The 26,914-nt window shown below is 44.4% G+C and overlaps 1 protein-coding gene across 1 annotated transcript in view; it reads right to left on the reverse strand.

Moving 5' to 3' along the window:
• DNAH11 (dynein axonemal heavy chain 11) overlaps positions 1–26,914 on the reverse strand; it is a 3,435,931-nt gene that overhangs the window by 1,101,103 nt on the left and 2,307,914 nt on the right. Inside the window, exon 61 of the mRNA XM_086939827.1 lies at positions 24,337–24,519. Within this exon, the coding sequence (XP_086795953.1) occupies positions 24,337–24,519 (183 nt within the window). The remainder of the gene's footprint in view (positions 1–24,336; positions 24,520–26,914) is intronic.

Genomic DNA, 26,914 nt, shown 5'->3' on the forward strand with positions numbered 1-26,914 from the left:
TTCCCAGAAACTCCAGTGAAGTAGATGGTCCGACCGTCTTACCTGGTGCCAATGGGACTCCAAACTCCTGCATGAGGATGCAGAAGTCCTGCAGCGCCTGCGCACATTTCGTATCGCCGGCTGCTCCCAAGAACAGGAAGTCATCCAGATAGTGCATAACATGCCTATGCCCTGTGGCCTCGGTGAATGCCCACTCCAAAAAACAGCTGAACATTTCAAAATAGGCACAAGAAATAGAGCAACCCATAGGCATGCATTTATCCATGTAATAACTCCCCTGAAAAGCAAAACCTAGCAATCGCTGATCTCGCGGGTGTACCGGGAGCAACCGGAATGCCGATTCGATGTCTGATTTCGCCATCAGCGCTCCGGGGCCCAGGTGATTTAACATGGCCACGGCATCGTCGAACGATGCGTACCGCACTGAACAAATATGCGGGTCGATGGCTTCGTTCACTGAAGAACCTTTTGGGGCAGACAAGTTGTGAATGAGTCTAAACTCCGCCGGGTCTTTCTTTGGGACCACCCCTAGCAGAGAACACACGAAATCCGCCACCGGCGGGCGATGAAAAGGCCCACCACCCGCCCCAAGCTGACCTCTTTGGAGATTTTTCTTGCAGCTACACTTGGGTTATGTTGGACAGATAACTGATTTTTACAAAAAGAGTCACTACGAAAATTCCCCGCCGGGATGTTGAAGCCATATAGGAATCCATTCCTCAACACCCCGGCGGACACATTATCAGGGTATTTGTTCAACCAGGGAGTCAGTGCCATGATATCGACAGGTGTAGGCAACCGGGTACAAAGTACCACCTCACTCGTGCTTAGACCCCCCTTTTCCGCCCGTTCCGCTGTTTTTTGATCTACTTCTACTCTCCGGGTGTGAGGAGTTCCCACAGCCCGCACACGCATGCCGGAACCTACATGTTCCCTGGGGCTTGCTACAGTTGCCTCTATTGAAGCCCCAACAAACCCCCCGCTTGCCGCCATTCCCGCCGGTCTTGGGCTGATATTCCCCACCGGCGCCCGCTCGAAAGGGCACCGCAGGCTTTTGGCGAACTGACCCTGACCCGCTCCCGCCCGGCGAGGACGTACCTGCTGCCCCAGGCAAGAGCTGCTTGTGCCATGACACCGAGTCGAGGCAATCCCAGGTCAAAGTCGCATCAAACTCTTTCGCTTTTCGGAATTTCATATCATATCCTTTCCACTCATCCCCCTCATACATGGTATAAAAATCCATAATCCTATTCTGATAACAGGTTAACTCGGTCATGACTTCTGGTTTGCGTTCCCCCATGACTGCCGTAAATATCGAAAAGGCCTTGACCCAATTTGCTAAAGTCTCATCGACCCTAAATTCCGCCATCTTGGCCCGCCATACACTGGGGTGCCAAAAATCCTTCTGGGATTTTGCATATTCCATCTCGCGATGGTCAGTCAACAAGGAAACCATATTCACATATTTCTCCCCCCATATCAGTTCCTTCGTGGCCGCAGGGATGTGCTGGGCCACCCTTTCACGCCTTGAAGATAATGAACCCTCCCCTGCCATTGGCAATGTGTGCTTACCAGGTTCGACCGTCGTGTCTGCCGCCTTTTCCCGGCTAACTGCAGGTCCTCCCGGCGCCACCTGTGGAGGAACAAGAGGAACATTCGCCGTCGCGGCCTCTCTCGATTGCCGTAACTGCTCGATTATTAGCCTAGCTTCCTCGGCCGGGTCTCCAGCGGCCACTGCCCCCCCCGCTTTTTTCTTGAGCCAGGGCAGCACTGCCGCTAACTGGATGGCCAGTTCCGGGGGCATCTCCTCGTCATTAACAGGGGTAATTACAACCGGGATTGGTAAACCTATATCTGGGTTTGGTACCGGGCTGACCGCCGGTGTAATGGGGGCGACTGGGGGTACCTCGGGAACCGGATCTTCCCCAGAAACCGCCTTCCTCTTCACACGCTTCCCCCTACCCTCAGGGACTACTCCCGGCAAGGCCGGGCCTATTACCTTTTTAGGGCGGCCTGAGCTGTTCTGGGCCGCTAACTGTTTCTTAACTTCGGCCAAACCCCGGCCGATTGAGTCAACTTTTCTGAGCTTTCGGTCCATGCTCGCCATTCGGTTTGACAAATGGCGCAATACCTTCTCCATCTCGGAGCCCTTTCCTGCTTTCTTGCCGGCCATGGCTTCGAGTACTCTGCTCTAGTTGATCAACGAGGTCCTGGATCCTTCGTACTCCAAATAACTGAAAGAGAAACAACAAGATTACAAGTTCTCAAAATTGCCGCTTGTTCCGTCGAGGGCTCACGAGCAACGAGTGGGTGCAGCCTTCAGAGCACAGGAACAAGAGGACGCTTCTTTGGATTCCCGCTCTATTTATCCATCTGCGGGAGGGCGGGGACCCTCCTCCGGTACGCCTACTGGGCGTGGTCTTCCGTGCGCGTGTCTAGGACAACCCCTCCTGGGCGGGAAAAGGCGCGCCCCACTTACGCCACTTCTGGCATACCAGCCGAGCCACGCCTCCCGCCCAAAATGGTTTCCCGGGGGGATCGGGGCACCCAACCAAAAGTTCGGGGGCACCGAGTGGTCGCCCCTTTCCATTACTGACTTAATCTTATCCGTGTAAAAACAATTCCAGATATCGGAGTCTGAGATTGTCTTTACATTCATGCAACGTATAAAGTAGTCCCGAATTTGTAGGTATTTGAGCCGCATGGATTCAGTCAGTTTATAAAGTATCTTAAGTGTCTCAAAATCCATGAGGCCATTACTGCCATAGAGGTTACCCGAGGTTCTTATTCCCAACCGGGCCCAGATCTTGCAGGCCCCATCATGAAAGATTTCAGGAAATCCGGGGTTACCCCATATAGGAATTTTAGGGTGGAAAAGCGTAGTCCTACATGTTGTAAGAATCAAGAACCAAATTTTGACACTCTCTCTTGAGGTCTTGAACTTTACACTTTTAAAGTAATTTGGATCATTTACTTTGGATAAAAACATGTGGGATTGTTCTCCTAACATAAATTTATAAAAATAATAATAATCATTTGGATTAAGTAAACTACGAAGGCGACCTATAAAAGCCGCAAAAAAATATAACCTAAAGTCGTGGAAGTTAAGTCCACCTTGCCTTGATGTAATATCTGGGGATATAAAAAAGCATGTCGATCAATAGCCTTGCTTAAACTTACGTCGTGAGGTCTCATGAGCTTGTTTTTTTTAGGGGGGCAACACAGTCACTAGCCGACTACAGCCATAAGTTGATACTCTCTGCCTGGGTCTGAAAGTCTTCTATTGGGGGGGGGGACTTGCGCCTTAAGCAGGATCGAAACAGGTCCATGTCTATTCTTTTCCAATTTCTGGACATTTGATTCTCTATTAGTTGAAGTTTAGGTGAAGGAGTACATCGAAGAATGAATCTAATCAAATGGTGGTCAGACCAAGCACATGGAGTTATCAAAGGAGTGGAGATCTGCAGATTGGAGGTCCAGACTTGATCCAGGGTATGCCCTTTTCTATGGGTGGCGTCCCTCACATGCGATGATCAATTCATCCCAGAGAGCATCCCAGAGACTTCATGCCTCTACATATCTGCCTGAAACTTGCCAGAACAGTAGAACATCCATCGGATTTGGCACACAATTCACAGTTTTATTTTAGTTCCAGTTTGTGCTATACATAACCCTTCTGTGAATGAATTTTACAACAAGATGCTTGTATTTGACATTGCTATATGGTTTGGTGGCGTTTTACGATGCAGCATATAAGCAATGGACAAGCATTCTCTTTAAATATTCTTGTGTGGGAATGTTTGTTCAAAAGGTAAAAATCAGGCTCCCAGTATAATGGCAATCCATGATGGCAAGATGTCAATCCTTTTGCAAGTACGCAAGTTATTGTAAAGAACCCAATTCATAACTCGTGCAACAGCCGCATAAGATATAAATAGCATACCGAAAGCAATTCTCATGAGTTCTCACTTAATGAAAGATGCAATTACAGATGTTGTGAATCATCTTATTGATGAGTACATATCACATGATCCTTACAACTATGACTGAGACAACAATGAATGTTGTATCCTTAATTAGTTTGATAATGTGTTATTAGTCAATTATATTTGACATTTAGGTGTTATATATTGGTATAAATAATGTGAGTTTATAAGCATTGCATTTAGTTTGCAAGGCAAGGCAGTGACATATGGCTGCACCGTGAACAGCAGAGTTCAGAGAGCTTGTTTTTTTGCTATTGTTGTGCCTAAAGTTCCAGCACATAACTCGAAATTCCCTGAGTTAGCGCATGAAATACAGACAGCACAAGTTGGAAACAGTGAGAAGTTCATGCAGATATTCGGAGTTGTTTATATGCACGTTAGACACCTCAAAATGCAGAAAGCAGGTGCTCTGCTCTGTATGATGCAGCCCCATTCTATTTCGAGAAATTATTCTAATAAGAACACACTGGCATATTTATTACTACAGTGCAAAGATGGAATTCCAGTTTGTTACCACAGCAGACAATTTCACAAGAGAAAAAACGTATGCAGTCACATGGAGTGCTTAAACTAAAAGCAAAAAGTGGACCCTAAAAATTAGCAGTTGAAGGACAAAAGTCAGCGAGTCGAAAGGATGGAAATGAAGCTATGTTGCAGGAAAGGAACACACAAGATGAACAAGCAAAGTCATCAAATAAGATGGAAGCAGATGGGAGTGACATATAAAGCAGTAAGCAAAACAGTAAGCAAAAGGCAAACTGTAAGCTCCTATAAGTTCTTGGTAAGCACACAATATGTCTTTTGCAGCCAGTCTGAAAAGCTCTACCTAATAACAATAGTGAAGTAATACTGCTTCAAAATGTACTACATGCTTTGCCTCTTCTTGCTGCATAATATAGTCAACCCTCGTGCATAATGTGGCCCTTTCTGGTAATATGACATTTACTACCACTGTTAAGAGACGAGAGTGATATCTTGATCCACTCGATGCATTGTACCTGTCCACACTCAGAAATGATAAGTGCCGCATTTCTCTCTGTGCATCTGCATATACAGTATATACCATACTGCTTTCAACGAGTAGTAGTTAAAATCAAAAGTATTTACCCGGTCCACTTGTTGAAGTAAAATTACATTGATTGGTCCTCGCAACTATTATCAGAAGTGCCTTCCTCTGTCAAGTCACTATAACTTGCATAAGAAAACAGGTTATGTTTTCTCTTGTGATGCACTGTATCATGGTAATAAAAGGGAATTTGTTCTTTGCACTGGAGTAATACATCTGTGAATATGCACTAGTATTACACTTTTGAAAAATAACTTGTTATTAGACAATATTTATCTTAACTGGCACAGTATAAATATATATTGGTACTGTGTTATAACCTGAATAACTGGTGTGATAAAATCCTGAGGAATGGCAGGTGTTATGAGTTTTTTCTGTGACACGGTGGTAATAGTTTTTTTCTCACTTGCCTCGCAGAGGAAGGAAAGATCACCACTGTAGGACAGTGCAATTTATAACCCACCATGGTTTACACCACTGAGAGGTTTTGCAGATGCTTAAATAGAATTTCGTGGACCCCTATGACATACCCCACTGAGAGATTGAAATGTTAATTTATTCATCATGCCACCACCACAATGTCACTACTTGCCTTATATTTTGGGAAGTAGAATAACTGTATTGATAAAACCCTTCATCTAGTCACTAGTTTACAGAATGACTGATACAAATTCTTTGCAATTTATGGACAGATAATGTCTGTTCATTTGAACACCAGCAGAAAAACAATTAAACATGAACAAATATATTCAACAAGAAAAAGTACAATTTTCAATAAACTTAGCCTCTTCAAATTATAAAAGCTTAAAGTTCATGTTTCAAGATTCAAAGAAATGTTTCCATATTTTTTCCTTCCTTTTTATTGCCTGTGGACCTCTAGGTCTTGCTAGTAAAAACTCCATTGTTCTTATTTCATTTACCAAACTAAACCATTCCAATGTATTTGGAGATTATTTTGAGATCCATGATCTTGCAATTACTAACCTGGCGCATGCGAATATTATAATTATCAAGTCTTTATGCGGACAATTATCTTCTTGTATGTCCAGTAGCACCAAGTGTATTGTAAGAGGTGGGGTTATAATTTGTTTATTATTTAGGACATCAATTATCCCCTTCCAAAATGTAAGTAGCCCTGGACATGAAAAGAGCACGTGTTCTATGCCAGCTGCATTCAAATCGCATTTCGGACATTTTGTTCTATCATTTAATTAATTACCCTGTGCCCATCTTGATATTCTTTGCGGCGTGTAATATAACTGCATGATGGTTCTATATGATTGTAATCTTAAACTAGATGAGTGGACTATTTTATTTATATGGCATAGTGAAGCTGCAATTTGTGTGGGGGTGATATTAATACCCAATCTATCAGTCCATTTAGCCGCAGTTTTAATGCTGTCATCCATTTTACCCCTAATTAGGTATCCATAGCCCAAACTAATAAGTGATTCTTATCGGAGTATAACCATATTAATAAGTCTGATTTTCATTTTTATAAGGTTGATGCGTCCCACTGAATTAAATGGAATCTTATGCCATTTTTTAAAAGTTAAAGCAATTTCTTTTAACAAAGGTTCATAGTTTATAGTTATTATCTTATCTATATTTGCTGTCAATTTAATTCCTGGGAAAGTCGCACTTTGACATATGCCAGGTACAGTCTCTGTTGGTTTATAGTTAGCAATGATTTGTGTCTTGCTTACATTTAATTTATAGCCTGAGACAGTACCAAACTGTGCAGCTTCTTTGATTATTTCAGGTATGGCTCTAATTAAATCTGAGGTATATACAGCAATATCATCTGCAAAAGCAGTTATTTTCAGACTCTTCCCACCATGGTGGGTTGGAATAATATTAGTTTGTACTAACAATGCGTTTAAAAACGGTTCTAAAGATAAAGCAAATAGCAGAGGGGATCGAGGGCAACCTTGCCCTGTTCCTCTCCCTATTTGAACATTTTCTGAATCCATTCCCCCATAGCTAATCTTGGCCAGTGGGTTGTCATAAAGTGAAGATACCCAAAAAAGGTATTGACCCTGTATGCCCATCTTCTTCAACACTTCCCACAGATATTCCCACCCGACTAGATCAAATGCCTTTTCCTCATCTAGCATAACCATTCCGAGTGGGGTGAGAGTAATAGAGGCTACATCAAAAGCTGTTATTGCAGTATTTACATGAACTGTAGTGTCTCTTCCCATCACGAACCCATGTTGCTGTAAATTGACCAGATCTGGCATGATTGGAGCTAAGCGATTTGCCAAGATTTTAGCAAATATTTTTACATCTGAGTTGAGAAGAGAAATCGGCCGATAAGAGCCACACTCCTCCGGAGGTTTATTTTTTTTGAGGAAAAATATTATTTTAGCTATTTTCCAAGATGTAGGAGCTTTTCCAGATGTGGCTATCTGATTAATTACAGATTCTAGTAGAGGTAGTAGTTCTTGTGCACAAATCTTGTACAGTTCTAAGGGTAAACAATCTTCTCCAGTAGCTTTCCCCAGAGGTAGAGCAGAGATAACTAAATTTATTTCTGCTAGTGTTATTTTTAAATAAAGTTGTTGTAAAGTTTCTATATCATTATCTCTTCGTGTTGGTAAATGTTCATTAAGATATTGCTGTATTTTAGCTTTAGTGGGGGTATTGTCTGGGGTGTATAATTGTCTATAATAGCTAACAAACTGGTCTAAAATCTGATCCAGTTGTTCATATTCAAGTTGATCAGGGCCTTTGATATTCTTAATTCTAGTTTTTGCTTTTTTGTCTGCTACTTTGTATGCCAGCACTTTACCAATTCCATCTCCCCCTTCGTATTGAGTCATTTTATATTTATGAATCTTAGCACAGTATCTCTCTCTAAGAGTCGTTTTAATAGATGATTGCAATATACACAGCTCTATTCTTAATTCTTCAATCTTAGATATTGTTTGTGTAGTAGCTTCAGCGAGTTGCAATTCTGTTTGCAGTATGTCAGAAATAATTATCCTAGTGGCTCGGCGTTTCTCAGCGTTTGAACTCAAAATATATTGCTCAGTGAAGCCTCTAATGCTACATTTGCAAGTGTCCCGGACTGTGTTTATATTAGCAGAGTTAATATTAAACTCTATGAATTCTTTAATATGTTCTTTTAATAATATAACAAAACGAGATTCTGCAAGTAAGTATCTTGGAAAAGTCAAGAATCGTATCTCCCGCCTCTGATCTCTTTTTTCAATTTCTAATAATATTGGATTATGATCAGATGTAATCCTTGGGCATAGTTCAATGTTACACTGACCAATTATTTGATCCATTGCCCAGACCATATCTATTCGGGAGCAAGATCTGTGGGGCGCCGAATAGTATGTGTGTCCCACTATTGAGGGGTGTTTAGTACGCCATGTGTCCTTCAGGTTGTGCAATCTACCCAGTTCCAAAATCGCAGATCTAACTTTGCGCATTCTACCTAGGGATCCCTGCCCAGTGGAATCTATTTTATAGTTAATAACACAATTGAAATCACCCATGACCAAAAGCTCCCCCTTCCATTCTAATAACTCTATACTTAGCTGATCATACAGTATTGGGTCATCTATATTAGGCCCATATATCAAGCATAAAACAAATTGTTTACAACCAAATTTTACTTGAGCAATCGCCCACCTTCCCCGTGCATCTGAAGCGGTCTTAAGAATTTCAGCCACCATTCGTTTTTGTTTAAGGATAGCCACCCCCCCGAATGGAGGCTCCCAAAGTTGAGCATACCACCAAATCATAGCCTAATTGAGATAGTAGTTTTCTGTCCTGGTAGCTAATATGCGTTTCTGACAAAAGCGCATAATGGGGTTCATACAAATCAATTTCCTCTTGTACCAATCCTCGCTTTTGCTTGCCATTAAGGCCTGCAACGTTCCAAATTAATAATCTTAATTTAGACATTTCTTAAAGTAATAGCTTTAGTTCTCCTCTGTACAGAATATTTATTAAACAAACATAACTTGCTTTTATCTAATGCATATTTCTTTCTTGCAATACGGATTTTTCCCCCTTTTTTACACCCACCCTTGCCCACACCCCAATCCCACCCCTTCACCCTCCCGTCTCTGGGGGTGGAGCACCCCTCTAGCCCTTGCTGCTGCTGTTATATTTAATAGGATTTATCTAGGCTGTCCTGTTTTCAGTGTTTATTGTTTGTGCATTTTAATGGTGTTTTTATCAGTGTTTTCCAAACTTCATGAAATCAGTGCTTATCAATGTTTACCCAGTTGCCTAACCACCAAAACAGACAAACTGTGTTTTTCCAGTGTTTACAAAACAGGATTTTTTTTAACAGTGATATAAAGCATGTATTCAATTTAGAGGATAAATAATGCAGGGTATGTAGTGTCTTCCTATTGCCAGTGCATCCAAAGTATTAATGTGGGACTATTTTAAGCATAGCAATTCTGTGTATTGCACTTTTGCTCAAACTCACATCTCATTATCCTTTCCCACATCTCCTTACAACCCACACTTGCTCCGTCAGGAATGTCTGACCTTCCAGGACTACTAATGGATTAAAAATGCAAGAGTGCTATATTCTAATATTTTAATACACATATCCCTGGAGATAGCCTGGGGGTCATTTACCAACTACCCATGGAACATTAAGGATTTGCAGGAGTGGTCAAATTTGCCAACAGCATTGTACCTTGTGAATCCATTAATATTTTGAAATACACCAGAATAATTTGTAAACCTGCAATCTAAGGCACCTGAAACCTGATGCTTTAAGAATGCTTACCACTGCTTTTCTGCACTTTTTGCATGACTACATCAAGGAGCTGTGGACGTTCATAGCTGCAAGTGCATATGTCTCACTTTTTTGGGAAAATGCTGTGTCATTGTTTCACCACTATCCCATGTGCATGATGACAGCACTCTTTTCACTGTACCTGTCACAACACCTTGCATTGATTGTTTGCGGTCTGGGGTGTTTGGTTGTTGACCTGCTATAAATATACAACAAGGGGACTGATGTACCAAATGGTATTGCCCAATCTGTGTTTGTGGGCAAATGTGATAGTAAATATTGACCAAGGTTCTATTGAACCAGCCATTAAATCAATTAAAAAATTAAACACTTCCAAATGATGAAATTGATATGATTTTAATATCCCTAGATTCTCTACACTGTATAAAATAATTAGATCATACTTAAAAAATGGTTCTAAACCTTGCACCTTTAATCCAAGCACAAATAAATGGAGGAAACAAAAATAAGAAACAATGTTTTAGTTACATTCCTAAACCACAAAAGTCAAGGAGAGTAACCTTAGACCAGTCTTCTTGCTGCTACCGTGTATAACAAAATTACACTGGGTTGGCCTTGTCAGGAAGAAATAAAGATGACTCATCCTCTCCCATTTTCCTTTCTTTTAATTGCACTTTAGTTTGTGGTTGGGCAGGTCTTTATCAGTCTTTATATATGTAAACTAATGAGGGCTGTGGGCCTTTTAATGGAGTTATTATAGATTTAAACCTTATACAGTATAGGCTAGATATAACTCAATCTCAAGAGAACTAAACAGAATATTAGGTCTGAGCTTTACAATCAACTCTATATTTAAGTATGGTTTCAGTCAGGCATGGGTCACATGAACTTTGAGAAAGATTAAAAGCCTGATGAAAGCATGGACAGTTTGCAAATAGTAGGTGCCATCTGCGCACCAACTTTTAGCAACCTGCCTGTCATTTTGCAATGCGAACTAATACTAATATGGCTACTCGTAGGGGGTCACAAAACATCATTCCATATGAAAATGTATGACATAGGTCACAAACTGTGACCCCCCCTATCTATGACTGAATGGAGGAACGGTTGCTAACAAGCGACAGCAGACAACCATCTTTCCATTTGCTTTCTCAAATGGAATTTTTACAAAAAGCAGCCCATATCCATTAAGGCAGGAGGTGCTGCTTTTACAAAAAATAGAGTTTCCAATATGCCAAGACATAGGGGAAACTATGCAATAGTCTCCTGGACCATGTCCTGCTCCTCCTGGGCCATCCAACATGCTTCTTAAAAGGGAAGCTGTCCTAGGGTGTCAGCTCTCCATGTGTGAATCAGATACTACCCCTTTGTGATGTCAGTATCTGATCAAAGGTTTACATATGGTTACTAACCACTGATGCATTTCTCTGTGACTACTAAATAGGAAGTAGATGTCACGTTATTTTTTATTAAAAATATTGGTATTGAAATTTTAGTTTGTGCAATGAACAATAAAGGACTGTCAGTGGTAGGGTGAAACATCCACAAGAAGTCCTTGAGCAATATACACATATTGTTAGCATCATTTGACATTTATTAGCAGTAATTCCTGGTCCAGCCTTATAACTCGTACCTCTGACAGAGTTTGAGACTACTGATTCTCTTTGTTTTTATTTCTATTTTTGTCTTTTTTGTTTCTTTTCCAGTATTGCCTGTGATTGGAGGGTGTTTCCCAGGCTATAGTGGCCCCAAATGGCATGGGTTTGGCACGTGCAGCGTTTTGCTTCATATGTCACCATCACTGTTCCCACATTTAGATACATTCCATGTTGCCATTCCCTGTTCTTGGGCATTAGATGGGAACCCTACTTTTAAACCTGGTCTCGTTTAACAATCATCAATTCCTACATACAAAACGTCAGCTTTGCTCTTGGCAGGTCACCATTGTTGGGTATTCCCATTATAGAAAACTGTGGGATCATTGGAATGTCACAATCAAGGATTCTACACAATTTTCATGTTATATTTTTCCAATATCTGTACCTTTCTACATCCCAAAAGTGTTTGCTGAAACATGCCTTCTTCAGTATTAAATTCCAGGCAGGGGGAGGTGTTGGCTCATCCCATTTTATAAAGTTTGCTTAAAAAATATGCTATACTGGATTTTCAATTGCACCTGCCTTAGTCTTATCTTTCTTGCATTAGTGCTGCCTCCCAGTCAATATCCTCCAATTCCCCTAGTGCCTCTTCCCATTTTGTTTTGATGTGCACTAGTTTGTCTGGCATTTTATCAATAAGCGTTTGTGGGCTATGGGTTTGGGCGGACCGGAATAACAGGCGTGGAGGCCGGATGTAGTGAGCTATGTCTTAGCTTTCTTTATTGTCACACACACAAGCGGGGTTTGTGGAAGGTACGGGTAACAAAGGATTGAAGAAGGAAGGTCCTTGGATGCAGTCGTCAGGGAGGAAAGATCCGGGATGAGTTCTGGTTGTACGTCTTCTTCTTCTTTGTCTGTGGATCCGGTGGCCCTCGGAGTTAAAGAGAGACAGAACAGGGCAATTAGTCCTCCTTGTTGGATTCTGAATAATGACACCAACACCCGGGTTGTGGTGGGGAAAAAGAGAGAGTGAGGAGGGTTCGGAAGGGGCGAAGATGGGAAAGAGTACTAGCGGGAAGGAAGAGGGTGAAATCAGTGAGGGATCCGGTGTGGGGTTCTCTATGTACAGTGTCTCGGGGAGTGTTTCTATATACAGTGCTCCTAGGAGTGCTATACAGTGAGGGGATGATCTATATACACAACTATACAGTTCGACCTGGGAACCAGGAGACAGGGTACTCACATGCCCCGCCGAAACTCTTCTCCGAGTTGCAGCCGCTCTCCAGCCACCTCCTGGGGACTCCACCAGTCCTCGCTCCAGATCTCTACCTCCTCGCCTCCGGTCTTCTCTTCTCCTCTGCTATCTCCGTCCACCGCCTCCAGTTCTTGGTATGTTGTCTCCTGCCACGAGTCCGCCCTCAAGAACGCTCCTCCTTCTCCGCGGTCGCCTTTTCCGGGTTCTGGGCCGGGATCATAGGCGGGACTTCCGGGGTCAGCGTCAGTTGCTTCCGGTCTTCCGTCACTCGTGATTGGCTCCTGCATAGAAAGAGAAAGGGGAGGAGACCGTGTTGCCAGGGACGCTGTTGGATCGTTATCAGAACCCAGAGAGTTAGTACTGAGCCATCGCCCAAGGGAGGTAGGGGAAGGTTCCGTTCCACATCCCTTTCCCCTAGCAATGTTTCTACTAGGGTTTGTTGGGGGAGGGTAACGAGACAGGTAGTCGGCATTTCCCTGCTCCAGCCCTTTTCGATGTAGGGTTTTAAACCTGTAGGGTTGAAGGGTAACGAACCATCGCAGAACACGGTCATTGTGTCCTTTGTTTCTTGCCATCCACTCTAGTGGCGCATGGTCCGTATATAAGGTGAATTTGCGTCCGTCCAGATAATATCGTAGGCTTTCTACTGCCCACTTAATAGCCAAGGCCTCTTTTTCGATCACCGCATAATTCAGCTCCCTGGGAAAGAGTTTTCGGCTAAGGTAGAGGATTGGTCTCTCGTTACCATCTCTGTCTTTCTGGGATAGCACGGCCCCTATACCCTGATCTGAAGCATCCGTTTGAAGGATAAATGGCCTGAAGTAGTCGGGGCTAACAAGGACGGGTTCGGAAACAAGGGATTGCTTCAGTTGGCTGAAGGCTTGAAGCAACCCCGGGGTTGGATGGCGTAAGGCCTCTTCGGCCTTTGTGGCCTTTTTGAGGAGGTCGGTTAAGGGAGCAGCGGTCTGTGAGAAGTTGGGAATGAACCTCCTGTAGTAGCCCAGGAGGCCCAGAAAAGCCCTTAATTCCTTGCGTGTCTGTGGAAAGGGGATGGACTGTATGGCTTTTATCTTTTTGTTCTGTGGTCTGATGACTCCCTCGCCCAGTAAAAACCCCAGATATTTCACAGTTTGGGCAGCCAGGGTGGTCTTGGAGGGATTTATGGTGAACCCATGGCTCCCCAGCGAGGAAATTACTTTCTGTAAATGATGTAGGTGTTGATCCCAATCGTCGCTATAGATGATAATGTCATCTAGGTAGGCCCCTGCGTACTGGGAATGAGGTTGTAGGACCTGATTCATGGCCCTCTGAAAGGTGGCGGGAGCACCGTGAAGCCCAAAGGGCATCACCTTAAATTGAAACAGGCCATCGGGTGTTGAAAAGGTGGTTTTCTTTTTATCCTCCGCACGGAGGGGAATTTGCCAATAGCCCTTGCATAGGTCAAGGGTACTAATGTACTTGGCCTTGCCTAAGCGTTCCACAATTTCATCCACCCGGGGTAACGGGTATGTGTCAAAACAGGAGATCTTGTTGACCTCCCGGAAGTCTATACAAAATCGTACCGAACCATCAGGCTTCGGTACCAAAACAATAGGGGAATTCCAATTGCTAATGGACGGTTCTATGATGCCCATTTTCAGCATCATGTCAGTCTCCTCCTTAATAACCGTCCGTCGAGCTTCTGGAACTCGATATGGCCGTTGTCTCACGGTTTTTCCAGGATCGGTTAGAATAGCGTGTTCTATGACCGTGGTATGGCCTGGTAGGGAGGAAAATACCTGTTGTAGGGAGGTCAAGGCAGTTCGAAGGTCTTCTTTTTGTGGTTCCCGTAAGTCGGGATCAAAACAGACCTCGTAAGGGAGGGGTGCTGGGGTAGTGAGATTGGACAGAACAGGCCGGGGTCCTTCCCATTTTTTTAAGAGATTTATATGGTAAATCTGTGTGACCCCTCGTTTAGGATCTAACTCTATTTCGTAGGTCACAGGGGTTACCTGTCGTAGGACCACAAAAGGGCCCTGCCACTGACCCAGTAGTTTATGGTCTGAAGATGGTAGGAGGAGGAGTACCAGATTACCCGGGACGAAGGAACGGGGCTTAGTTCCTTTGTCGTATTGACGTTTCTGGGAGTTCTGAGCCGTCAAAAGATTTTGTCGCACGATTTCCCTTATTTGTCCCAAGTGTGTTTTTAAATTAGCAACATATTCCGGGAGGGGTTTGGTGCGGTCAGGCTCGGCCTCCCAGGCTTCTCGTGCCATGTCCAACAGGGTTCGGGGAGCCCGCCCATGTAATAGTACGTAGGGGGAGAAACCAGTGCTGCTTTGGACCTTGCATCGGATTGCAAACAAGGCTAGGGGTAGCATCTCTTCCCATCTTTTACTTTCTACGGCCAACAGTTTCTTTAGGGTGGTTTTTAGGGTGGCATTGTAGCGTTCGACTAGTCCATCGGTCTGGGGGTGGTAAGCAGAGGTCCTTATCTGTTTGACACCAAGCTGGGAACATACTTGTTTCATGAGGGAGGAGACAAAGGGGGTCCCTTGATCAGTTAGGATCTCTCGAGGAAAACCTACACCTGAAAATATCGAGATAAGGGCTTTTGCAATGTTCTGGGTGGTAGGCTGGCGCAGGGGAACTGCCTCAGGAAAAGGAGTGGCATAGTCGACCAAGACAAGAGCGTATCGACACCCACTTCTAGAAGGAAGTAGGGGGCCTATGAGATCCATGCTGACTCGACTGAAGGGAACGTCTATGAGGGGCATAGGTTGGAGGGGTACTCGAGGAGGGCGATATCGGCTGTTTTTCTGGCAGACGGGGCACTCCTGGCAGTATCGTTTTATCTGCTGACCCCCGGCCAATAGAACCGGTCTAGGATGGATTGTCCTGTTTTTACATCGCCGAAGTGTCCCCCTAATAGGTGGCTGTGGGCCAGGAACAGCACCTTCTCTTGAAAGGGGCCGGGGATTAACAACTGTGAGGCCTGCTGAGGTCCGCCCTTTCTGTACAATAGTCCATTCCGTTTATAGAAGTATGGACCTACTTGAAGAGGGTCTTCGTTATCCAGAGCCCGGCTCCAGGCGTTCTGTAATGTGGGATCTTCCTGTTGAGCCGCCCGGAACTCCCTATCAGTTTCCCAGGGATGGTCATTCAGTTGTATTGGATATGCGGTAGTGTGGTTTCTTTTCTCCTTCTTTTTCTGACTCTTGGTTTTGTAGGGTTTAACAGGCATCTCCGTACTGGTACTGGCTTGGGGAAATGGTGCTTCTGCCCACCATTTCTCTAGTGAGTCTGTTGTTTTCTGGAGGAGGTGAGGGAGTCCGCTGTAATCACTGCCCAGAATTACTTGTTCCGGCAAATTGGGCACCAAGCCTACGGTCAGTAGGCTTCCTTGGTCTGCATGATGTTGTACCCGTACCCTGGCAGTGGGATAACTCTTGGTGTCGCCATGTACGCATTGGATGGCAACCGTACCGGTCACTGGTCCTATGTGGGTCGGAAGTTCCTGTGGGAGTAATACGCTTTGCCGGCACCCGGAATCGGCAAGAGCCCTTAATGGTTGTCCGTCAATCCTCACCGGACAGTGAAAGCGAGGGGGTTCCATCTCCGACGTATCACATACCAGGTTTCTAACCAGTCCTACCTCCATGGGTTCTTCTTTCGGTGGGCATACTCGGGCGATATGACCGTAACCCCCACAATGATAGCGCTGAGGTCCAGGGGGGGGTTGTCGGGGTAGGACCGGGTAGGGAAAAAGGGGGACCGGGTCTGGTTTTCTGGGTAGGCACGGCCTTTGGGCTCGGATGTGATTGGGATGATGGCTTCAGGTGGGTGTTCTTCCTTTATCCTCTGAGTCTCCTGGGCACGGCTGAAAGCACTGGCGATTTCCACCGCCGTGTCCAGCGTCAGGCGGGCGTGTTGGCGTACCCACTTCTGGGTGGAGGGGTGTAAGGAAGCCAGAAATTGTTCTAAATATATTTTCGCTAGAATGTCTTCTTTGGAGGAGGTGGCGGGCTTCAGCCAGCGATTAGCCAAATCCTGAATACGGAATGAGAGAGCCCTGGGATTCTCCTGTGGCCCTTCCTTTGCTTGTCGGAGACGTATCCTGTATGTTTCCTCGTCGATCCCCAGACGCTCTAGAATACAGGTCTTTATATCATTATACGGGGTCTGTCCCTGGATGTTCGCCTGCTGGTAGGCCGCCTGTAACTCACCGGTAAGCAGGGGACCCAGATAGTGGCCCCAACGGTCGAGTGGCCAAGCAGCAGCATGGGCCAGACGTTCAAAGTTTGTAAAGAAGAAGTCCGGGTCTTCCCCCGGAACATACTTCTGTAGTACTACTGACGGAAGGGAGGTGACGGGCCTCTGTTGTACCAACACGTCGGTTAATTTTCCTAGGGCCTGGTCTTGCGCTGTGCCTTGGCCTTTCAGGACGTCATGTAACTGCCCCCGATCCTCCTCTGCAGTCTTGAGGAATTGTTCCATGAGCTTCCCCATCTGCTCCTGGGATTCAGCCAGCTTTTTTACTGCCACCTCCATGCTTCCGGTATATCCCACTTCTGACACCACCTGTGGGCTATGGGTTTGGGCGGACCGGAATAACAGGCGTGGAGGCCGGATGTAGTGGGCTATGTCTTAGCTTTCTTTATTGTCACACACACAAGCGGGGTTTGTGGAAGGTACGGGTAACAAAGGATTGAAGAAGGAAGGTCCTTGGATGCAGTCGTCAGGGAGGAAAGATCCGGGATGAGTTCTGGTTGTACGTCTTCTTCTTCTTTGTCTGTGGATCCGGTGGCCCTCGGAGTTAAAGAGAGACAGAACAGGGCAATTAGTCCTCCTGGTTGGATTCTGAATAATGACACCAACACCCGGGTTGTGGTGGGGAAAAAGAGAGAGTGAGGAGGGTTCGGAAGGGGCGAAGATGGGAAAGAGTACTAGCGGGAAGGAAGAGGGTGAAATCAGTGAGGGATCCGGTGTGGGTTCTCTATGTACAGTGTCTCGGGGAGTGTTTCTATATACAGTGCTCCTAGGAGTGCTATACAGTGAGGGGATGATCTATATACACAACTATACAGTTCGACCTGGGAACCAGGAGACAGGGTACTCACATGCCCCGCCGCAACTCTTCTCCGAGTTGCGGCCGCTCTCCAGCCACCTCCTGGGGACTCCACCAGTCCTCGCTCCAGATCTCTTCCTCCTCGCCTCCAGTCTTCTCTTCTCCTTTGCCTCCGCTATCTCCGTCCACCGCCTCCAGTTCTTGGTATGCTGTCTCCTGCCACGAGTCCGCCGTCAAGAACGCTCCTCCTTCTCCGCGGTCGCCTTTTCCGGGTTCCGGGCCGGGATCATAGGCGGGACTTCCGGGGTCAGCGTCAGTTGCTTCCGGTCTTCCGTCACTCGTGATTGGCTCCTGCATAGAATGAGAAAGGGGAGGAGACCGTGTTGCCAGGGACGCTGTTGGATCGTTATCAGAACCCAGAGAGTTAGTACTGAGCCATCGCCCAAGGGAGGTAGGGGAAGGTTCCGTTCCACAGCGTTTTACAGAGAAGTGAGAAGTGGAGAAGTGTGGCTCAATAATTAGAGCAGCAGACTCTGATGCAGAGGTCTAGCCCGGGACCAGGGTTCAATTCCCCGCCTCAGCGGGTCTTAGGCTCAAAATTCCACGGACCTGATAATTCTCGCCTCAGTGCCTATTCCAATCATGGAGTCCCACTCTGCAACTCTGGACAATAGCTTGCTTAATCTCCACAACGGCCCCCACAACGCTAAGGATGCCTGGCCTCCACCTTGGGGTTGCCCAGGAGTGGACGCCTCACAGGGAAAGCCAGGTTGGGTTCCACAGCGGTATTCGTACAAGCGCCTTGAGACCCTTGCGGGTGAGTAGTGCGCTATACAAGTATCAATTTACATTTTACATATGGAAGAGACTGCCCATCTGCCCAGCTAATTCAGAAGAACTCTTTATTCGAAAGGACATATTCAGTTTATAGTACATGCCGAAGGTGTGTGGTTTTAAAAAGTTGGCTGTGTGCTAAATTGAATTCTTGCTGTAAGCGCAGAAAGGTTCTAATTGTGTCTTCTTCAAGAAGATCTCCCACTTTTGATATAGCAATATTACCCCATTCCATAAATCACTTTATTTATTTATTTTGATTCCTTGAGCATTATACCTTCCCAAAGGAGTTTGTTTGTAATTTTGTACGTCCAGTGGCAGCATCTAGTGGAATTTTCCCAAGCCATTACTGCTGCCCTTGTAGCCAGTAGAAGAAGGGGTTTTTCCCCTTTGCTACCGTAAAGCTAATGAAAGAATGTAGGTTTAACCAGCATCAACCTTTTCAGTTGAAATGCTTGGTCTTCTCTTGGGCAATATACTCAATTGTTAATGTTAAGTAGCTGTGTCACCCAACAGTATTCTTCTAATATCCCGCCATTTCAGATTTTTCTAGTTAGGACCTTCAGAGTTGTTCTTGGAAGGCAGATCGCAGCTCAGCTGATTAGAGTAAGGGGAAGGGTCTTCCAGTAGGCCCCATCTACCAAGATTTCTCCTAAGATATTCTCTATGCTCCTAGGTAGAAATAATTCAAAACTTAGTTTTTTTTAATACCACAGTATTTGCAGCCATCTGTGGAGAACTCAATCCCTGGAGACATCTCTTGATCTAGAGTCCAGCCAGCAGTATTGAACAAGATAGATTTTCCCCAGTTTCTTTTGTAACCGGAGTTACTCAAAAGAGTGTCCTGGTGCTAAGAGAGTGTGGTTGGTCTAGCTAACAAGACAACGCAGAGGCTATTGCTGGAACAGCCAGGTTTTCAGGGACTTCCTGAAAGAGAGGTCCTGCATCTTTCTTAGAGTTTGGCAACTTGCACCTGAAAGGATTGACCTCCAGTTCGAGAACGGAGGAACACGGGAGTGCGAGCTAGTGACGTCACGAGGAGAGCAGGGCGTACCGAGGATGGAAAAAACTGGACTCTTTTCCTAAGATAAGGAGCTGCGATGTCATGGAGGGCCTTAACGGTCAAGACAAGAGCCTTAAAATAGATCCTCTTGTGGATCGGGAGCCAGAGAAGGGATTTCAAATGGGGGGACATCCGTGTCCTCGGGCCAAGTAAAAGTATCGCCCTGGCTGTAGCGTTTTGGACCACCTGAAGGCGTAAGTAAGTATTCCGGTAGTCCTAGTTAGAGGATGTTAACGTAGTCCAGTCTGGAACCGAGCAGGGCCTGGACCACTGGTTTCCTGTGGGGATCACAAGGAGGGGTAAAAACTGTTTTAACATTTTCAGGAGGCCGAAACATTGTCCGGCTACCCCTTGGATCTGTGATTTCATATTTAGGGGGTCCTCTATTTTCACCTCTAGGTTTTTGACTGGGCTAACCAAGGTTGAAGGCGGATCCATGTCCTGTAGCCACCAGTTGTGCCACAAATTATTGGGGGGCAGGCTGAAAAATATAATTTCAGATTTTTCGGAATTGCATTTCAGTTGATTTAGCTGGAGCCAGGCAAACACCTCCGATAAGCAGGAGTTGATCTCTTCGCCTCTGAAGCCTGCGTCTCTGTCACAGGAAAAGAGCAGCTGAGTGTTGTCAGCGTACAACACTATCTTTGCGCCATGAGTCTCAGCCAGATTCGCTAGAGGAGACATGTAAATATTAAACAATGTAGGGCTGCGAATAGAGCTCTGTGGGACTCCCACCTTTAAGGGTGGAATGGGAGCCGAAAAAAGCAGGGCCCAAACTGTTAGTTGGTGGTCTGTCAGAAAAGAGGCAAATCACTTGAGTACCATCCCCCTGAAACCGGATTCCTGGAGCCTCAACAGGAGTCAGTTGTGAGTGACAGTATCAAAGGCCACCGATAAATCTAGTACGTGCCATATTCCACGAACAGCTGGAATATCAATTCAATTTTCAAAGCTTTATTCGACATCATTCATGAAAGCACTTCCTCCCTAACACTATACATAAAAAAAGGCTAATCTATATACACAGTATTAAAACAAGAATTATACAGTTATAAGTCGAATGCAATAAGCTTTTAACATTTGAATCATCATTAATTATACTCATAATTAAAAAACTTTATGGGTAAAAACTACAAATCTTCACAGCGTTTTTCCTAGCAAGGTACGTGTTCGGATGGCCCAGGCCCAGCCCAAGAACTTTGCGACTGCAATTGCAAATAATGGAGAACCATCAGTCTCCAGTATCCTGAGTGCTACCACTTGGCTACTCGTCCCTATATTAAGGCAAAGAGGTCTTATCCATTTACGTCTTGGATTTACATATAAGGGACAGCAAAACAATATATGGGAGACGTGCTCAGGTTTATCTTTACAAAGGTAGCAATGTTCATCCCATGCTGTAGACCATTTCTTTTTAAACATATTCACTGGGAGTGATCCAACTCTAAATTGAAAATACAGTTTCCTGTCGTATGGTTTCTCAATCAAGTCCCAATAAGTTTCACACAATGGAATCATTTTTAGATCCAGAAAGCGTTTCGACAACGAGCAATTATTACCATTTGCAAAAATTCTATAGTTCACCATCTCCCAATACAGCCGTTTTATCTCGATCTTTCAAGGAAAAGAAGACACATCAGGATTGCCCCACAGGTGGTCTAGATTTAGCTCTGAGAGTAGCCCTCGTAGGTCTTTTAACCAGGCTATTTTATGAAACTCATTGAGCAAGACAACATCTAACAACGCTGTAGCGTAGTGGGCTAACTCCGGGGTTACCATTAACCGTCTTCAATATAGCAACGGGCGCAACTTTGCTATGTCCACAATGTTTTTCCTACCCAGGTCCAATTTTAGAGGTACAGTAGGGGTACTTTGCGGTGCTCCCACCAGACCCCTGAGAAACTTGTTTTCTATTGTGGACAAGTTTGCTAGGTTGCCAAAACTCCATAGTTCTGAGCCATATAAACTGGCGCTGATAGCTTTCATTTGGTATATCTCAAGCACACAATTTATCGGTTTCGTTAAGGAAGCTTTGTGTTTTAGTAATAATGCTCCTGTTATTTGGCTGAACTTTAGGGCAGCGGTGTCTAGGTGAGACTTCCATTTCATGTTCCCCTGGAGTGTTATTCCCAAGTAGGTAAAGGCATCTACTTGTTCAAGAGGTATACATTTGTAAGTAATAACCCCCCTGAATGTTGTCCTACAATTCATGCACATAAACTTTGTCTTGCTGGTGTTTAATTCTAGGCCTCGCAAGTCGCAAAACTCCCCAAAAGCATTTACCGCCTTTTGGAGGCCACTTGGGGTGCGGGATAATATCAGCGTGTCGTCCGCAAACATAAGGACGGGGACACGCGAACCAGCGATTATTGGGGCATCAGAAGGGGACTTTTTCAAAAAGTCTACTATTCCATTTATGTATATCGAGAATAATGTGGGCGCCAGGACGCAGCCTTGTCTCACCCCACGCTCTACCGGGAAGGGCTCGGTTACTTCTCCCTGCGACCCCCATCTAATTTTAGCATAATTGTTTTCATGCAGTCGTACAATAAGTGTGAGAAGTTCCTGACTTATCCCTTCGTCGGCCAGAACTTTCCAAAGCTTGTCTCTGGAGACCAAGTCAAAAGCTGACTTTAGGTCGACAAAGACAGCGTACAAGGGGCCATTTCTTAGGGATTGTGTTATCCAGGTCCATAACATAGAGCAGGATATCATATGTATATAGTGAAATTGTTTCCTTTGCCAAGCTTACATCCCCTGAAATCCCTTACTGTTTTCCTGTGCTTTCACCCAGCAGACCAGGGTTTCTATGCTTATAGCAAAATGGAGCAAGCACAGTGGGCACCTCTGTCTAGTTTCTTACTCCAAGTAGATGTTGTTTGAAATCAAATTATTTACTTTAACAACTGTCGTGGGACTATTCCATACGAGGGTCACCCAGCAGCAGAAACTTGGTCAAAATCAAAATCTTAGAAGTGTCAAAAAGGGCCCTTCTAGCACATTGAAAATCTTTTCAGCATCTAATAATTGGTTGGTTGGTAAGGGTGTGTGTATACACACAATTATAAGATTGAATGTTGTGGATGGTTGTGCAATAAGGCTCAATTGATCTTTATGGATAAGTGAAGTAATCACTGCCTGCAATCTTGAGGCGAGAATTGTTGCCAAAATGTTGATCTTTACAATTAGCAGTGGGATTGGTCAGTATGATCAAAATGTGCTTTTTTGTTACCCTTTCTTATATGTTACTGTCATATGTGCATGTTTGTGGTCTGGAGGTAGTGCCTTCCGGCCTCTAGATTCCTGATACATTTTCAGAAGTGTTGACTCAGTATCAAAGACAGTCTTTTATAAAGTTCTGTGAGTATCCAATTGGGACCCGGGACTTTGCCTATCTTCATTTGTTTACTTGCATCTATCACCTCTTCTATTGTGACTACTTTTCCAGATCATCTTGGTCTTAACTGTGTTATGTTGGTAAGTCCAGTACCTCTAGGAAATGTTTCAAATTGGCCTCCTCTACCAGTTTCTCAGCTACATAGAATTTGCCATAATACTGTTCTAAAGCACACGCTATAGGTTTATCTGTTTTGTGTTACCCTTCCGTGTCTAATATTCCCCCTATCCATCTGGCTTCTTCCTCCCTTTTGCCAAGCCAGGCTAACAGTCTTACCAATGTATTCGTTAATCAATACGACTATCTGCCTTTGTATCTCCAGAGATGGTTGAGTGGGTACCATCCATTCTAATGTTAAAGGTTTTGCCTCTATTTTTCTTATTTCGTCTAGTTTCTGTTTTTTTTCTGGTCTACTACATTCTGAGCTTTGTCCCTTCGTAACATGTTGTATAACTCCCATATGTTTCCTGTAGATTTAACAGACTTTACATGTTCCTTAAAATGCATTTCTGTATCAATTTGTATCCCCTTCATTATTGCAGAGTCTTCTAGTTCCCATGCTTTAAATTTCCAGTTGAGTCTTAGCTTTGCAGGTGCTCACCCATTTTGACAATTAGTGGGGAGTGGTCCGAGATCTGTCTTGCAAGAAAATCTGTTGATGAGATCTCACCATTCTGGATAACTATATAGCCAAATCTTGGGAATACACTGTACGCTCCCAAACAGTATGACTATTTCCGGTTCCCAGGATGTTTCAGTCTCTAGTTGTTTGTGATCCCCATTTCCCATGTAAAATGTGCCATGTGTGTTGCAGGTGCTGTGCCTGATGCAGGGGTAGTGATACTATCTACCTCTGAAATTATGACGCTATTGAAGTCTTCACCAATTATATGTAGAGTGTCAGTTTCTAATAGCACTTTTCCTTTTTTTTCTAAAATTGCATGTTTTGGGGAATATACGCAGAGCAGTATAATATCTTGCCTACCTCATCTTCATTGTACTCCTACATAACTGCCAGGGGGGAATGCCAGCTTTATACATCCTCCCATTTGCAAATGCTCTTGTATGTAAAAGGGCTTTGATACATTGTGAAAAGGTGTTTCGTGGTCGAAAGTCTTGTGTTGTTTTAAACTCACCAGGCTTTGCGACTGCAAAGCACCTTTACTCATGAGGTCTCTAGTGATTTATTTGATCTTTCCAAAACAAAGCATCTTCTATGTCTGCAACATAATAGGAATATATGCATTCTGTTATTTGGTTACTCATGTTTTTTGCAAGATTCCGCCATAGAGTTTTAACAATGTGCACTTCATGAGGCTCTAAAGAATTACACATTGGAACAAGACTCAACATACCTCGTAGAAATTAATGATGTTGATCACCCATGCGCAGAGGCCTGCAGCAGCAAAAGACTTAGTGCGAACCAGGTCAGGGCTAAACTCTGGGTCTCTCAGGTACTGCTCTTTGATGGATTTTAGGCAGTTTTCGTGAATATGCTCTTTGTCGTAGGTGAGCAACGCTTGTAAAAAGTCATCAATCTGGAAAGAGGAAATATCCATGTTATCTACTTTGAAATCCTGACCATACATCAGGAGTGAAGGAGGATTGGTTGTTCCAGGTGAGCACTTTAAGCAGGTAAAATGTTAAGTTTGTAAAAGGCATGCAGTCAAGTAATTACCATGAGAGGCATGGGAACCAGTAGAACTCCCTTTCGTACCCACTGAGAATAAATGCCTCCCTCTTTCTCAGCCGTCTAACTAGCATTCTCTAAGTGATGCTTTTAGCTTACATATAAATGGGATGCACCAAGTAATTGAATACAATATGTTAAAAACTGGCAGACCATTTGTTTTTACTGTGGACGAGTCTTTTGAAGGGCACAGGAGTTATTAAACACCAAATTGTGGTTTTGGTGGATTGCCAAATGAATACTAAAAATAAGCGCACCAATACGTAGGCCTGCATTAAGAGTGGTCTGTTAATTTCTGGTAGAACAGAACCGGGAATTACTAGCCATATCGGAATTATAAATTAGGTGTGAACAGCACATCATGGGTAGTTCTTCCAGAGATTTCACTTGCTGCAATATCTGTGTGAATATGGTAATTGGATGGGAAAGTCCAATGCCTTCTGTAAATACTCGAGATCTCTAAAAACCTGATTACACATTTCAAAAAGCATAATACACAACACATTTACAGATTAAAGACACAAAAAGCTGAAAGTACACTTTACACATGTTAGACACAGTGGCACATGAAACTGGGACAAGTGTAGTATAAGCACCGTAAAGGCATGCTTTAACATGAAGGATGATGAAAACATTCATACAAAGTAACGCTAATACATATAAATGAGTTGTACTAATGAGAATTTCTTGTGAACATGTTGTTTATTAGTACTTACTTGTGTTTATAATGCCTTCTGTTAGAATGCACAATTTAGAAGAGTCTGTGCCAAAATGTGTAGAAAATAAGTACGGTTTTCACATTTTTCATAATACTAGAAATTCTATTGTTTATGAAAAGTGGAAAACACATTTTATAATGTGAATTTAGAAAATTATGTACTTATCTGAATATTGAGAATATTGTAGGGTATTTCTAACATTTCCATATAATAATGTCTGGTGAAAGTTCTACATAGTCCCCTTTTAAATTGATTTTATTATGCTACATTTTATATTAATTTAGATTGTATTAATTTAAATTGTGTAATTTAACTTAAAGGATATTTCGAATATGCTTTTTCTCTATTGCTGACCTTTCCCCTGGCTTAATACAATGTCTCCTCACAACTATTGAAATGTTGCTTTTTTCAGTACATGTGCAACTTTCGGCATTCCTAAATGTTTCTTTAAAGTTCACTGTTAATTATTCCTGGGGGAACATGATTTCAGCTGTTACTAGAGTCTGATACTTTGGATTTCTTTTTTATACAACACAAACGTTTTTCTTGCTATGTCGATCGATTTTTATTGATTACTAAGAACTATTCTTTTACTTTTGGATTGATTTGCTGAGGCTACAGTTGGTAGCCGATGGACTGAAATCTTCTTTGCTGAACTATTTCCTTTTGTTTTACATTTCTTTTGCTCTGTGCTAATGAACTCCCCATAATGGTCTTTAAATCTGAACCCCTTCTCCTTCTACGTAGGATATGAGCTGTTAGACAATCTATCCTTCTGCCTTCAATGGTAATGGGACCCTGTAATGCTGTAAACTGATTTTTATAATAACCATCCGATAAAGCCGGGGGCATGGCCAAGCAGCATGGCCGACAGGACGTGAGCTCTGCCAGCTCCCGTCCTGCGGACCCAAAAATCCTGAGGATAATCCTGCCCAGGCTCCGGTGTGCCATCCTGAGCGACCGGACATACTACGGAAGGTGCGGGGACCAGTCTGGCCGAATCTCGGCTGGCAGAAATAACGGAGTGGCCGCGGAGCAGCCCCGGCGATTGGAGAGCGGCCGCCTCACCTACTCGAGCCCGTGGTCTGGGCCTGGTCGGCCGGGAGTGGCCATAGCCTGAAGTGCTTCGGTGGGCCGGCGGGGGACTTGTGGTGATCGTCCCGGGCCTGGACGCTGACCCGGGTGGCGGAGCTGTGAGCGGAGGAGCAGCGGACGGTGCCGGCCCGAGAGACGTCCCTGGAGAAAGCTCGGCCCAGGTGCAGATGACTGCGAGCACCGGCTGGCGGACAAGGGGGTCGGAACCCGTGGGGACGCCTCGGCGTGCGCTTGCCTGACTGTGCGGCTGCCGGCCTGGACGAGGGTCTACTGCCCCGGAGCGGGGGACCGACTGGAGAGCTGAGGACCGGAGCGTGCCCCTCCCCCACCGGGCCGCCATCTTGGGGTCGGTCGTCGGACCGTGGACACCGGAGTGACCGGCGGCGCCTGCAGGCCCAGGTCCCAGAAGTAGCAGCTGCGTGGCCGTGA

Source organism: Lissotriton vulgaris, chromosome 10, assembly GCF_964263255.1.
Source record: "Lissotriton vulgaris chromosome 10, aLisVul1.2, whole genome shotgun sequence".
Lineage (NCBI taxonomy): Eukaryota > Metazoa > Chordata > Amphibia > Caudata > Salamandridae > Lissotriton > Lissotriton vulgaris.